The sequence below is a fragment of the Zonotrichia albicollis genome, chromosome Z, assembly GCF_047830755.1.
Source record: "Zonotrichia albicollis isolate bZonAlb1 chromosome Z, bZonAlb1.hap1, whole genome shotgun sequence".
Classification (NCBI taxonomy): domain Eukaryota; kingdom Metazoa; phylum Chordata; class Aves; order Passeriformes; family Passerellidae; genus Zonotrichia; species Zonotrichia albicollis.
In genome coordinates, this window is record NC_133860.1 from 36,870,894 (window position 1) to 36,884,830 (window position 13,937).

Below are 13,937 nucleotides of genomic sequence, written 5' to 3' on the forward strand. Positions count from 1 at the left end.
CAGAGCAGAGGGGCAGAATCCCCTCCCTGCCCTGCTGCCCACCCTGCTCTGGATGCAGCCCAGGACACAGTTGGCTTTCTGGACTTCAGGTGTACATCATCAGCTCATGTCCAGCTTTTCATCCACCAGCACCCCCACGTCCTCCTTGCTGGGCTGCTCTCAGTCCGTTCATCCCCTGTCTGTATTGATATCAGCAATTGCCCTGACCCAGCTGCAGCACTTTATTAGTTAATGTCATTGATTGCAACACTGGTTGCAACACATCTGGAGTTTCTTTAGTGATCTTGATTACTTATTGATTGCTTTGAGCACACTTCAAAGCCTTGACTTCTGAGACTTTATTTAATAGTCCTTGGTTTTTCTGTAGCAAAACTTCTTTTTTTTTAATGTGGGCTAAAATAGTTCAGGGGCCCTTATTATTAGTTTGTGATAATTAACAGTGGGTGTATTAGCCTTAGTGTGTTCAGATAGAGTTCTTTTTTAATTCACCAAGCTGTAGCTGCATAATGAATTTATTTAACTTGATGTTAAGCTTCAGTATCAGTAAAATGCATCTTCCAAAATATAAACTCGTTGCAATGAAATGCTACTAATTGTTTGATAAATGAGATCAAAAATAACTGAGTTTTGTCGGTTTTAACTGTACATATTAGTGTTTTGCTTGAATAGCTCAAGATATGCTTAGGATATCTCCATTGTATGAATGCTCTTGTTTTTAAGCTTTTTTAATTAGAAAAGATTGTGATAGTCAAATGATTGAAAATAATATTGATACTTTTAAGATAAATGCAAGGATGATACAAAGTAGTAAGTTTACTAAAATTTCAGGTGGTTAACAATTTTTTTATTTAAGAAATGTTGGGTTTTAAATAATACTTTGAATCTCCTCTAGCACTTCAAAGTAGTTCCTTTTCTTTTTCTTTTAGTGAAGTGGCAAATGAAGAAGAGGATTTGAGTGAGGCAAGTATTATTTTCTTTTACTACTAATTCTTTGGTTTTTACTGTGGGCAGATAAGATTTCCTTTGGGGAACAAATGTTACTTTAGAGATCTTTAAGAACTAGCACAAGTCAGATTTCTGGCAAAAGCGTGAAGGCTCTCAGGTTTGGCTATTCACATCAGGGTAGAATTAGCATACTACCTGCTACTTTTATAGAAACTGATGGTATTGTATTTCAGTATTTAGTAGATTAGTTATATAGGAATATATTATGAGTTCTGTACCACAGGGTGACAAACCACCAGAGTGATAAAAACCCTGAAACTGCTTCTTAAAAAATAATTAAAATCAAGTTTGTCAGTTGCAGTGTTTGAGGGTAAGTCTGCATGTGAGTCAGAGTCCTGTTTGAAAGATTTCTTCAAGAGAACACGAACTCAGTGAATTATTAAATTGTAGCAGTGAAATTGTATTGTTGGAGACTGTCACCTCTGAAAGACATGGGATTTGAATAGTCATGCAGTAACATTGAACTAAATACAGAGGCAGTTTAAGTACAAGGAAGTTGTTGTACATGGTGCAGGTAAGCATAAGCTTGTTACCTGAAATATGTCTCTGTCTCCAACCATAGATCATGGGAGTATCTCTTTATATTGCTGTTGAGATAAGGTTGGAATATATGACTGGGACTGTAATCTCCCATTGATCTAATTGAATCCTGGAAAGTATTGTTTTCTGTATCTGTCCATCATGCACAAGTATTAACTATACTGTGTGTTGACGTAGTGGAAGTAAAGGAAGAGCACAGTCTGTCTCATTCATGTGCCTAAAAAAAACAATCTGCTTACATGCTTTTCCTTTTTTCATAAGGCATAGTATGAATTCAGGCTTTTTCATTCTTCTCCTTTGTAATTCCTGCTGTATGCAGGAGCATTTTAGTCTTAGAAGGGTTTGGAGAATGCTATTTTATTAGTAATTCTTCAGATATTCAAATATCTCTTTCTAAAACAAACTGGATTTGAGGAGTGTAGAACATGGATTTATTAGGTTGAAGAATAAAATTTAAATAAATATAATAATTAAGCCAAAGTTTGAAATATGAAGGCTTTTTCTCATTTTTTCCTGGGGAGGTGTTCTCTTTAGATTTCATTGCATTTAAGATTTTAGCTAAGATCTAGCCCTTCAGGCAGTTACCTGGGTGTTGTGAAGTAGTACTATTATTTTATGATCTCTTAGAATTATTTTAGTTAACACATCACAGGATCACTTCTGCATTTACACAGCTGAAACATGTTGGTAGTTTTATTGCCAAACCTGGGAGCAAATAATTCTTCCAGATCTTCCTACTTCCCCCAGCCTACCAGCCCATAGCATGTAAGAGAAACTCTTGTTCTCTAAGCACCTGGCGTTGCTGTTCATGCTATTAAATACCATCCTGTTTCTCTTACTGCAGTCCTCAAATTTGTACATTTAATTCTTTGAGAGAGCACAATTTCTTTTCCTCTCCCTATTTGTCTGTCAGTTGCTGAACACTAAGTTTCATGCAGTACTATGTGTAGATAAAATGAATTATCCACCCCTCACTTCAATAATCTCCTTAAACGGGAAAATCATATTACGTATAGTAGCCAGTAATTCTGTCACAAATTGTCTCATTACCATTTTTATTTTCATATTAAGGAGGAGAATAGGACAACTCCACCCAGCTAATAACAGCAGTTAAAAGTAGTACAACTTTCTGTGTCACACGGAGAGCAACTATCAGCCAACAGAACAGCCACTTCCCTTTTGAGGTGCCATGCAGTTCAGTTTGGATTGTTTATTCTGTTGTTAGATGTTGGTATCAGATGGATTTAATGAGAGAGAGAAGGACTGAAGGAAGAGACTAGGTAGGAGAAAAGAGTAGAGCTGCAGGAGGGAATGCAGTTGAGGGGGAAGAGCATATCCTATTTTCTCAGTGTTTTTCCAGAAGAAAAATGGTGAAATACTTTGCAAACTGAGGCTGGTGGGTGGTTTGAGAAATAGAGGTTTTAGCCAAGTGAGACAAGTCAAAACATTTTGTCTCCCCAATTTTAACCCTCTTCCTGTTACTCAGATGTCTGCAAATTTTAACTAGCTTACTACTTAGCAATTGCTGTTTTTCTAGAGTTGTGCATTTTTATTCCAAAAGTTTTGCCCAATTAACTGTGTGTCAGTGAAATGCTTTTACCTAAGCCTTAGTCAAATCTCCACCAGGAGCCTGTCTTTATCCTTGACTGTTAAAGACTTCGAACACAGTCCTGTCACTTTTTTTTTTTTTGGACTTCCCTCTGCTATTGAGGTCTGTAGTCACCCATCTCTCTGACAATTTATCATCTAAGCAAATCTTCTACAAAGTTTCATTACACTGTCAAACAATATCTTTCTGGTAAATTAAGGGAAATGCTGATCCTGTTCCAGTTTTTTCTTCCCTGTTAAAAAGGAGCAGACAAAACTCCCCCAACAATTTTTCTGTCCTTTCATTGGCAAAATATTCAGCTGTTTTACTGTGCTAAATATTCAGAGATTTCTGTCTTATTTCTGACTGGTCTTGTCTTGTCTAAATCTTGAATCTAAGCATAGTAGTCTAAAGGTTCCTAAACAGTGACTCCACTACAACTTCTGAAATCCAATTGTTGATTTTTCTCTTCTATTCCCAAATTTTGCTTCTTGCTACTTTTACTTTTTTTATTCTTTCCTCCTTCATGTTTGTGGACATGATCTTCATGCTATTCTTCCTCCTACCTGTATCTCACACCCAGGACGTGTACATGTTTTTCCTTCCCAAGTGCTTACATTCTGGCAGTCTCCTGGATACAGTTAAGTCGTCTGGCTTGCTATTTCTAACTGTCCTTTCTGTCTTTGGCTAAAATTAGAATCATGTGGCATCTTACACTTTCCTTTTGCTGAAGAGCATCACACCAAAGTAAACGTGAAAAGATATACCATGTCATCTTCAAACTGTCATTCTTCAGTTCAGGTTCATACAGACTTCCTTCTTCCATGAAGGATATAGTCAAACTTAGATCCCTTGGTCTAGTCAGGCTACTTGTTCATTCTCCAACTATTTCTCCCTTCAAATGTCTTTGATCCAAGGTGCTTTATCCCTTTTGCCTACCTGTGCTAGGTATGGAGGCCTGAGGCCTCTCCTTTGACCTCTGTAGCAAGCTGCAATGATCAGTTCCACAGGTTTTCACAGCTTATGATCAATTCATTAAGCTTATAACAATTTCACAGGTATGATCAATTTAGTATTTGTAAATTCCCTAATGGGAGCTGATGGTCTAACCTCTTCTATCCCATTATGACTGAAGTATACCCATATGGTAGGGAGTTTAGTTTTTCTTTCAGTGGAAAATGAAGGATGGTACCATCATGTCTCAATACCATTGAGACAGTGGTATCATGTCAATCAAATTTTGGATTCATGAACAGTGGTATGGGTAATATCACACTGCTGTGATGTCATCTACAGAGCTGTAAAAGTTAATAGTCTAGAATAGACTGGTTTAAGTTTTTTAACCCTTACAGATAAGAAGTAATTTGTGAATGGAAAAGAAACTGTCATGTTTGTAAATTTTTGTTACCTCTGTAGCAAATAAGGATATATTGTTTGAAGTTTGCTTTTTTCTTGGAAGAGATTATATTTGTAAGAAAAAGATTTCCATATTTATTTCCTTATTTATCATTCTGTACTGATAAGTAGTTTTATCATTTTAAATCAATAAAGGATGAAGAGGAACATGATGAAGATGCTGATAGTGTTGAAGATGAAGCTCCTAGTAATGAGAGATTTCAAATAAAGGAACGCATTGCCAAGAAACTCAAAATTGATACAAGTGAAAATACTAAACAGCAACTTCAAGAGGAAGTAACCAAGACAGAAAGGAAAACAACTAGTCGCAGGTAAGGATTGTGTTGTTTGGTAGATGTTTTTCTTTAGACTGCTTACAGTTGTAGGATTTTCATAATTTATTTATTCCTTGTATGGGAGTTTTATTTTTCCCTGTGTCTTTATGTGTATTTGTCAGTCTTTACTTTGTCTTTTTACTTTTACTTTGTCTTTCTTCTCAGTTGTAAGATTGAATTTAGCAGTTCTTTACCTGTGTTAACACATAGTAGTAACACATAGTAGCTGCCCACCACTGAGACTCACAGAAAGGAGGGTCATCCAATGAAGTGTGGTATATCACAGTACTCACCCTGCAGTGTACCAACTTTCCAACGCTGCATCAGTCACATCCGTTTTTCTCTGCAGACATAACAGCATGGATTCCTGTAATGTAATTTAGTTATGCTAGTGTTTGTGAACATCCCTTCCAACTCATATGATCCTTCTTCTCACCACTTTTCATACTGATCATGATGTCACAGGGCCTGAAATACTTCTTTTGTCAATTGGGGCCACCTGTCCTGGTTTTGTCTTCTCATACCTCCCAGGCATTCCAGTTCTCCTGCTTTCAGTACAAGAAGCAAAAAAGTCTTTGGCTCTTTGTAAAACAGCTCTGTGTTCAACACAAGTCTAAAGCATATCCTCATGCTGGGTACTGCAGAAAAAATTGGCTCTACATCAGCTGAAACCAGCATGAAACACTGATTCTGGAGCACTAGATTTCTATTTTTCAGTTTTCCTTTCTCTCAGTAAGAGCAGTACATATTAGTACATACAGCAGTATATATAGCATAAATTGCAGTACATAAAATAGAGTATCATGATTTTATGGCTATGTTAGATATAACTAGGTATTTTTTTAAAGAACATGTACAAAACCTCTTGTAAAACAGACTTCCTGACTTTTCTTTCTGTTGTCTTTGAAGTTATGATGTGTGTTGCTTTGGGAATTGGTGGCTGTAGTATCGCTGCTGTAGACAGATGGTCCCAAGGAAGTAAAGATCAATGAAGATGATGAATAACTTCAATCCCAAAATCTGGTTACTAGTCTTGTGGTTGAGATTGATGCAATGTTAAGCTTCTGAGACTCAGTGAATTGTTCTTGGTTGGGGAGAATAAGCAATTACCGTTCAGCATTAGATAGCCATATTCAGTAGGGCAGGCTTAGAAATTTGAAGGTCTCTAAGAAAAGCTCTCTCTGAAAAAGAACCTTGAACTATTGTGGCAGCCAAATAACTTCTTTACAGCAGCAAAGGGCTTTGGAATCTGTATGTGTTTACTGCCTACCTATTTGTTCAACTACCTGTGCACCAATCTGTTCAATTTTCCCTGGGGTTTTATTAGAATGGCTGCTGGGAACAAAATTGACTAAGGTGTAATAGCAAGTCTGTAGCATGAGGAGAATACGAGGCATGAGGATACCCATAGAAATGAGGTACAAAAAGCTCAAGCTAGCATCATGTTATAGCTAATTTTAAGAGACATTTGTGTAGTCAGTCTGTAATCTGCTGGCTCTACATGTGGTAGGTCAATGTGCTCTTTTTGTGGTTATTCTGTTCTTTCAGGGAAGCAATAGTAATAGTATTAAAGCCAAATGGGTTATCTTAACTTAGAAGAGGGTTTTATTGGTTGCATTTTTAGCAGTTGGGAGCCATAGCCTTAGGAAATACTGCTTAGTATCACAAGTAACATAAATTTCTAGACTTACTGTTTTCCACATAATTGTCTGCAGTCCTCTAGCCTGAAAATCAAAGGCACGATATTGTTTGTTATAAATAATGTGGTTTTACATTTGAGGTCTATTTAGATAAAGTAAGATAAACAGTATCAAGTTTCATTGTCTGAAATAGTGACTATTTTCTCAGTGTACTGGCAACGTTCAATAATATACACATGGATGTTCACCACCTACTGTACTCAAAGCCTGTGTTGATCAGAGGCAGAGATGTGTGAGGTGTAAATATCAAACAAAAAGTTGGACGGACTATCCACAGCTTGAGGGTAATGTCTACTGACATCATAGGGTGAAGAAACTTCTGATATCTATCAAAATTTCTTCTAATCAGATACTTAAATGTGCTGGTAGAATAATTGAACTTCTAACAACATTTGTTTCAGAGTACCGTTTTTAACATGCATGATGTTTTCTGCAAAACTGTATTCATTTGTATCAGTTTCTTTTAATCCAAATGCATTTGTGAGGTCTGTTTTAGAGAAGCAATATGGAAACAATAGATACTTTCTCAAATTCATGGTGCTGAGATCCAATACCACTTCTAAATGCAACCATACTTGAAGTGCTCGAATGGTAAAGGTAATTTTGGTCATTTCAGTATGCCTTTTAACCTATTCTGTATATTTTTAAAATAGCTTTTTTTTTGACAACTTTGTATTAGATAAGGAAACTTGAGAAAAAGAGCCTCCCAGTCATTGTGGCAAGTTGTTAGAGAAGTTCTGTTGGTCTGAGGTTTTTTAGAAAGCTTAAACCTAAACTTCACACAGTAAAACAGCTACTTACATATAGGAATGTTTAGAGATAGAAGAAGTGTTTGCCATCATTGCATAAGTAATAAAATTTCTCAGCATTGCATTGGGTTTGTAAAACGGCAGTGGCTTGAGATGACCATCTGAAGACTTCATAGTAAATAGCCCTCTTGTAGTCCGGTAATTAAAAATATTTCTTCTACATTTCTTTTCATCCTGTAGGTGGAGCTCGGATGCCACACATTTCTACATACTAGCTTTAAAAATTTTCTCTGCTTATTGTTTGCAAGACATGCAATGTGGGGTGAAATACAGTGGACTGTACAGTTTTTCACTGTATAATCAAGTTCACTTCAACCTTTTCATGGGTGTGATATTAACACATGTGATCACACCTTTGATTTCACACACCTTTTCATGGGTGTGATATTAAATGGCAATATGAAATAAATGCTTAGAATAGCTGAACAATTGAGGAAGAGAAGCTGACTTTTTGAGTAGTTAATATCATTTGAATTTAATTTGGCATTTCCTCTTGTATATTTTCTCTTAATAATCCTATAATTTGCTGTTGAACTAAGTAATCACATTTATTTTGTTTTGCAAACTATTGTCGTCCCAAGGAGATGAATAGTAGTAAATACTACTAATTATAATACTAATTTAATAATTATTACAGTAGTTAATAGTAGCTCTATTAGCACTCCTTTGCATTCCTGTTATTTTCTTATATCCATTTGCTTGTCATGGGTAAAATAAATCCTGTGAAGCTTTACATCCTTAAAGCAGAAATGTGTAACAGTTTTTAAGATGTGCTTCCTAAGGCTTAGCTTTTTATTGAAAGACAACATAAAATAACTTGGACAAAAGCTTACACCCCCACAGTCCTGTCACCTAGACACAATCATAATAAAAATAGTTAATAATGCCAGGCAGGGTTTTCAAGTTCATGCTAAATCCAGTTTAGACCATACAGTAGAAATTAAATATTGTCAAGACACCTCAACATTTTCTTGGCATCAACATGAATAAACATTGCCACACTGAGCATGCGAGTTTGCTTTTCTAAGGTGCTCATATAGTACTGTGGTGTGGAAAAGCCAAAGGTAATCTTACATGATCACATGGAAATCTTGTTTAAGAGATCTTGAAATCAATTTTTTTCTCTTTATAAATCTGCAGTTGTTATAAATTATGAGTTATGTGCTTTATAAATTAATAATTTATGCTGAAATATGTTGTTTTAAATGTATTTATTGCGTGATTGTTACCTTGTGCTTATAATGCAAGCATTACACAGTGAAAAGTAGTAAAAATGTGTATTTATATGTTTCTACTTACTTAAACTTAATCTAGTGTCTCATCTTGTGTTCAGCAACTACTTTTCTGTCAATGTTGGGTGTTAATAAATATAATAATGTGATGCAAATACCATATATTTAGAGCTACTTATTTACTTTGGAATGTTAAGTTTTACCTGTTTCTATATTAACAGATATATTTCTTCACAAAACTACTATTTTAAATTTAATAACTGTACTTCTAATCCTACCAGCATTTTCTTAAACTAAAGGTAACTTACTATCAGGCTTTGTCCAGCAATAGTTTGTCTCCTGGTTTTCCAGTTTAGCACCAGAAAACAGACATTATATGTTAGTCAAATTGGCTTTTGAGGTTCTGAATAGAAACTCTTATTGCAACTGGCTTCAAACTTCACTTTACCTAGAGAACTACTGCTGTTTTCATACAGCATATTCAGGTATTTTTTAAGTGTTTTAAGCCAAATGAGACAATTAGATAAACTGTGTATCTCATAATTTACTGCCAGTTACCCTTGTATTGAACTCACTGTTTGGCTACAGCTGAACTGGAAAGGCATTCAAATATAATTTTTTTTTAGATATCAAGAGAGCATAGTTTGCTCCATATTTAATCAGTGAGTGTATTCTCTTCCAGTATTTAGATACATGATTCCTAATGGTACCTCTTCCAGTTTTACATTTTTACTTGTCTGGGTTCAGCTTGTAGCCACTGAATTACTTTTTGCTGTGCCTTTTTCTGAAGTTCACTTCAGCAGGCTGTATTTTCTCTTACTTCTACCACTTAAATTCCAATTGAGTCCTTTCAATAAGCTGTAGACATTGAGTTTTTTCTGGCCTTCACAGTAAGAATTTTTTTTTTCTAGTCTTCAAATTACTTTATGGTTTGGGTTCTTTTCCATCTCCAATTTTCCAACATTCTTTAAATCTCTTTCATCATTAATCTCTTACTAGCTTTAATAATGCTGTATGCAGAGAGCAGCAATGTTGTTTTTTTTACTTCCCCTTCCCTGGTCAACCTGTCACAGGTTGACCACGTCAGCCCTTCTTATAAGTATTCAACTGATATCACTTAGGTTGCTTGGGCTTTTCAGTTTCTTTTCAGTCATTGCTCTCTGAGAATTAGTTTGTCATTTTCTCTGTTTTTTAGTTGCTAGATTTTGGCAATTAGATATTCAGGTTTTGTTTTATTCAGCAACCCCAGGTTGCCTAGCAGTTCTGATATGACAGTTTGCTACTGTGACAGTTAGTGCAATTCACTACTAATGGATTTAGTAGAGTTCCCTGGAGTGAATAGGTATATATCTGCTCAGTGGGTTATGTGCCTCTGGCAACTACTTTAAGCAATAACTTTGTAATCTAATTCTTGAAGATGGTCTTTCGGCCTGTTTTGTGTTGCTATTTTTTTTAAGACTTCCTTACATGTACGTACTGGGAAGCACATTTTCAGCTTTTTTGGATTGACTCTAAAATTAGCCAAGTTAGTAGCCAGTCAGGAACTTATGCTTAGTTCTATTAATAAACTCCCTGACAGCATTGTGTCAAAATTTATATGCTACTCTGAAACCTAAATTTCCCCTCTCAATTTTTTCACAAAATGAAACTCATTGTACTCTGAAGTTTAACAATGCCAAGTGCAAGGTGCTGCACCTTGGTCAGGGCAATCTTAAGCACAAACGCAGGGCATAAAATGGATTGAGGGTCACCCTGAGGAGAAAACTGGGGGATGTAGGTTGGCAAGAAACTTTACATGAGCTGGACCCATGCATTTGCTGCCCAGGAAGCCAACTGGGCTGCTTCAAAAATATGGCCAGCCAAGCAAGGGAGGTAAGACGTGTATGGAAGAGGGTAATAAACTTTTTAGCAGGGTCTGTTGCGATAAGAATAAGAGGCAATAGTTTTGGTTTTGTTTGTTTGGTTTTTTTTTTCAAAAAAGAAAGGGTTGATTTAGATTAAATTTAACAAAGATGTTTTTTACAATAGGGTGGTGAAATGCTGAACTGGCTGTCCAGAGAGGTGATGGATGCTCCACCATGCAGTTTGTTCAAGGTCTGGCAGAACAGAGCTCTGAGCAACCTGATCTAGTTGCAGATGTCCCTGCCCATTGTAGAGGCTTGGAGACAATAACTGTTAACCATCCCTTCCAACCCAAACCATTCTAAGATTCTTCCTCTTGAATCTCCTTCCAACCCAAACCATTCCATGGTTCTGTATCTCTTGTTAAGACTAGTGCTTGTGTTTCATGGGGAAATTGTGAATACTTTTATTTTATTAAAAATCATTAATTCTGTATTTCAAAAAAGGTTTGTTCACTCTATGTTTAATACGCTGCATTTGTTTGGATGTTCTTTTAAAACTAGGAGCCATCGTTAGTAATAAACTGGCAAAACAGCTTGTGTTGTTCAATTTTAATTTAATTTGATGTGGGCCATTTTGACACTAAGTGTCCAAAGCTTTAAGCAATTTATATTTAAATTGATAAATTACAGCTTTATGCAAAAGTAGCTATTTAATCACATACTGAAATAACTTTAAATAATATTGAGTAAAATTTTACTAGTATTTCTGTAAGAGTGCAAAAGCTCTTATAATGATGAACTTCAAGACAGCAAATAAGCAAGTCCTATTTCAATTCAGAGTATTGAAATGTTTCTCTTAAAATCGTAACTTTCAGTGGCCTTTATTACACTAAACATATTTAGGACTGTTCCAAGTGTTCTACTTGTTGTTCTTCAGTGGTTAATATATTTCCATTTCTGTTCTATCACTCTTGGTTTGAATTGTTATTTGAAAACCTTCTTGGAGAAGTACTAGGTATTGAAATGTGCTAATACATATAGAGAACAACATGGCAGTATTTTAGTCTTTTTGTTTTGTGTCTTGATTGAACTGTTTCCAAGCAGAATTTTATAAGGCTAGTTACTTGCATTAGATACAGTATGTCAAGAACACTAGCTTTTTCTTAGTTCTTCATATTAGACAGTTTTTATTGTTCATCTTATAAATTCTTGAGAAGGTATTATTCAAGCATGCAAACTTGGCTGCGAAGACCTGACAAGGTTGTAGGAGATAATGCAAGTAGTACCTTACCCCTACATATTTTCAGTGTGTACCAGGACAGTGCTCTTTCACTAGAGAAGCACTTTATGGAAATCTGAGCAGGACTCAGCCTCAGTGAAGGGGTAGAATTTGGATTATTATTGAAAGTAATTCCATTATTTATAAATTGACTTTACAGCATAAGGACAGGGAAAGCACCTGCCAGTTGTCAAGATCAACACATTTTTCAGGCATTACGCTGTAGTTAAAGGTGCTCCAACATACAATCCTTGTCTCACATGCCAAACTCAGCTTGTACTCAGAGCACAAGTGGGGCTCTACCTTTGAGGAGTTCTGGAGATTATGTCAGAAATAAAGTAGACAAAATGTCACATGCCTCCAGTGGTTTGCAGATGGGACTCTCCTGAATTCTAAATACATTTAACATTGTTTTACCGAAGAGTGTAACTTGTGTTAATGCTACCTTGTGTTTTATAGCCACAGCAATGATATGCAGATATGCATAACCTGAAGCTAACTGAAAACTTTTTTTTTTCTCCTGTGGTGCTAAGAAGAAGTACAGACACTAACTGGTAGAAATTCATTGGCGAGGTATCAAAAACAGTGGGAATGGAAAGTAACCTGAAAAAAGGAACTTATTTTTTATGTATTCTTTTAAAACCCAGTTTTGAATGTGTTAATACAATAGCAGTTCTAAGTTTCTGCCTTTAAGAAGGTATAAATACTTCCACATATTTGTAATTTATAAACTGAACTTTCTCTTTGCTTCTGTTCAGGAGCTCTTTGGCATCTATGAGAATGTCTTTATACACCAGAGCCCCAGGAAAAGAATGTTAGACACTTTTACGGTGCTTCGCTTGATACTGACTATGGCAAATGTTAAACTAGAAAATCACACACACACAGAAATTCACTACATGTAAAGAGAAAAAAGGAAGAGACTTAGTTTTATATATTCCAAGTGTCTGAAAGAAGGGAAATGTTTTCAGAGTATTTTGGTTTGGTACTGATATTCTAATTTTGTAATTATATTTTATACAGTCACCCACAGGTCATGCATTCTTACAGTCATACTTACCTACATGTCAGATATTTATTTTGATAGGATTCTACATTAATTCATGTGTATTTTGTATGCTTTGAGTGACTTGTCATAGTATATAAATTCAATAAGGATTTGAAAAGAATTTGATTTGGACTGGAATTTGAGAATAATTTTGTGGTATGAGAATGAAGGAGAGAAAAGAATATTTTGGTGAAAATGACAGAAAACATTCTTACCCTTGGGATTGAGCGACTTTTTCTTTTTAAGACTGTCTCAAGAGATCTTCTTCTCCTGTCCACTTGGCCTGGTTTTCTTGCCAATTTTTGTACAGCTAGAATATTCTACTTGCTTGTGGCGTTCTCTGTAGAATAGATTGCTTACACTATCTCAATATATCAAATTCTAAAAAGTCAGCTACAAATGCTTACACAATCTCAATACGTCAAATTCTAAAAAGTCAGCTACAAAAACCAAGGCAAGAAGTAAGCTGTCATAGACAAGAGACTTCTAAGCAAGTTTTAGTGGTACAGAAGGTGGGCATGACCTTCTGTCCACAGTGTACTGTATAAAAGATATCAGTCTTACAGTGGAATTGGAGCAGCCTCTTGCTGGGACTAGAGCCTTGAATGATATTTACTCTTGTTTTAATCTTTATATATTTTATCAAGTCATTTTGTTATTAGTTTTTTTCTCATCTTCTGCACTAATCTCATAGCATGAATGCTTTAAAAATATATTTAATTTATATTTTCTTTTGCTTTACATATTTCTTTTCCTCAGTGCATGAGGGATCATTCACTTCAGTGTATTTTTTTGCAAGGATAGCAATAATATTTGGTTTATCAGAGTGTAATGTTTCATATTTTTCTTTAATATATTCCTAACTAATTTTTCAACTGATGGTAGTGTCTCTGTAATTGTTTAAGAAACTGTAAACAATTACCTACTTTTCCTTTAGTAAAAATGAGTTTTGAAGTTTTCTGCAGTGTTTCTTTCAATCTGCATTTTTATATTTTATTCAAGAAATTCTGTATTTTGGGCACATATTACTGACAGAAAAAAACCGATTGCTCCAGAATTGTTTTCAACAATACATTTATATTCTGAATAAGCCTGTTTTCTTAGTGCTAAGGATTGCACGATTCACTTATTCTTTTCAAAATAATGTAAATTTTTCTCCCTT

General features: G+C 35.3%; 1 protein-coding gene across 1 annotated transcript in view; it reads left to right on the forward strand.

The window, feature by feature from the left end:
- The window catches only part of CWC27 (CWC27 spliceosome associated cyclophilin), a 98,260-nt gene that overhangs the window by 9,876 nt on the left and 74,447 nt on the right, over positions 1 to 13,937 (forward strand). Inside the window, exons 9-10 of the mRNA XM_005492981.4 lie at positions 927 to 960; positions 4,685 to 4,860. Coding sequence (XP_005493038.1) covers positions 927 to 960; positions 4,685 to 4,860 — 210 coding nt within the window. The remainder of the gene's footprint in view (positions 1 to 926; positions 961 to 4,684; positions 4,861 to 13,937) is intronic.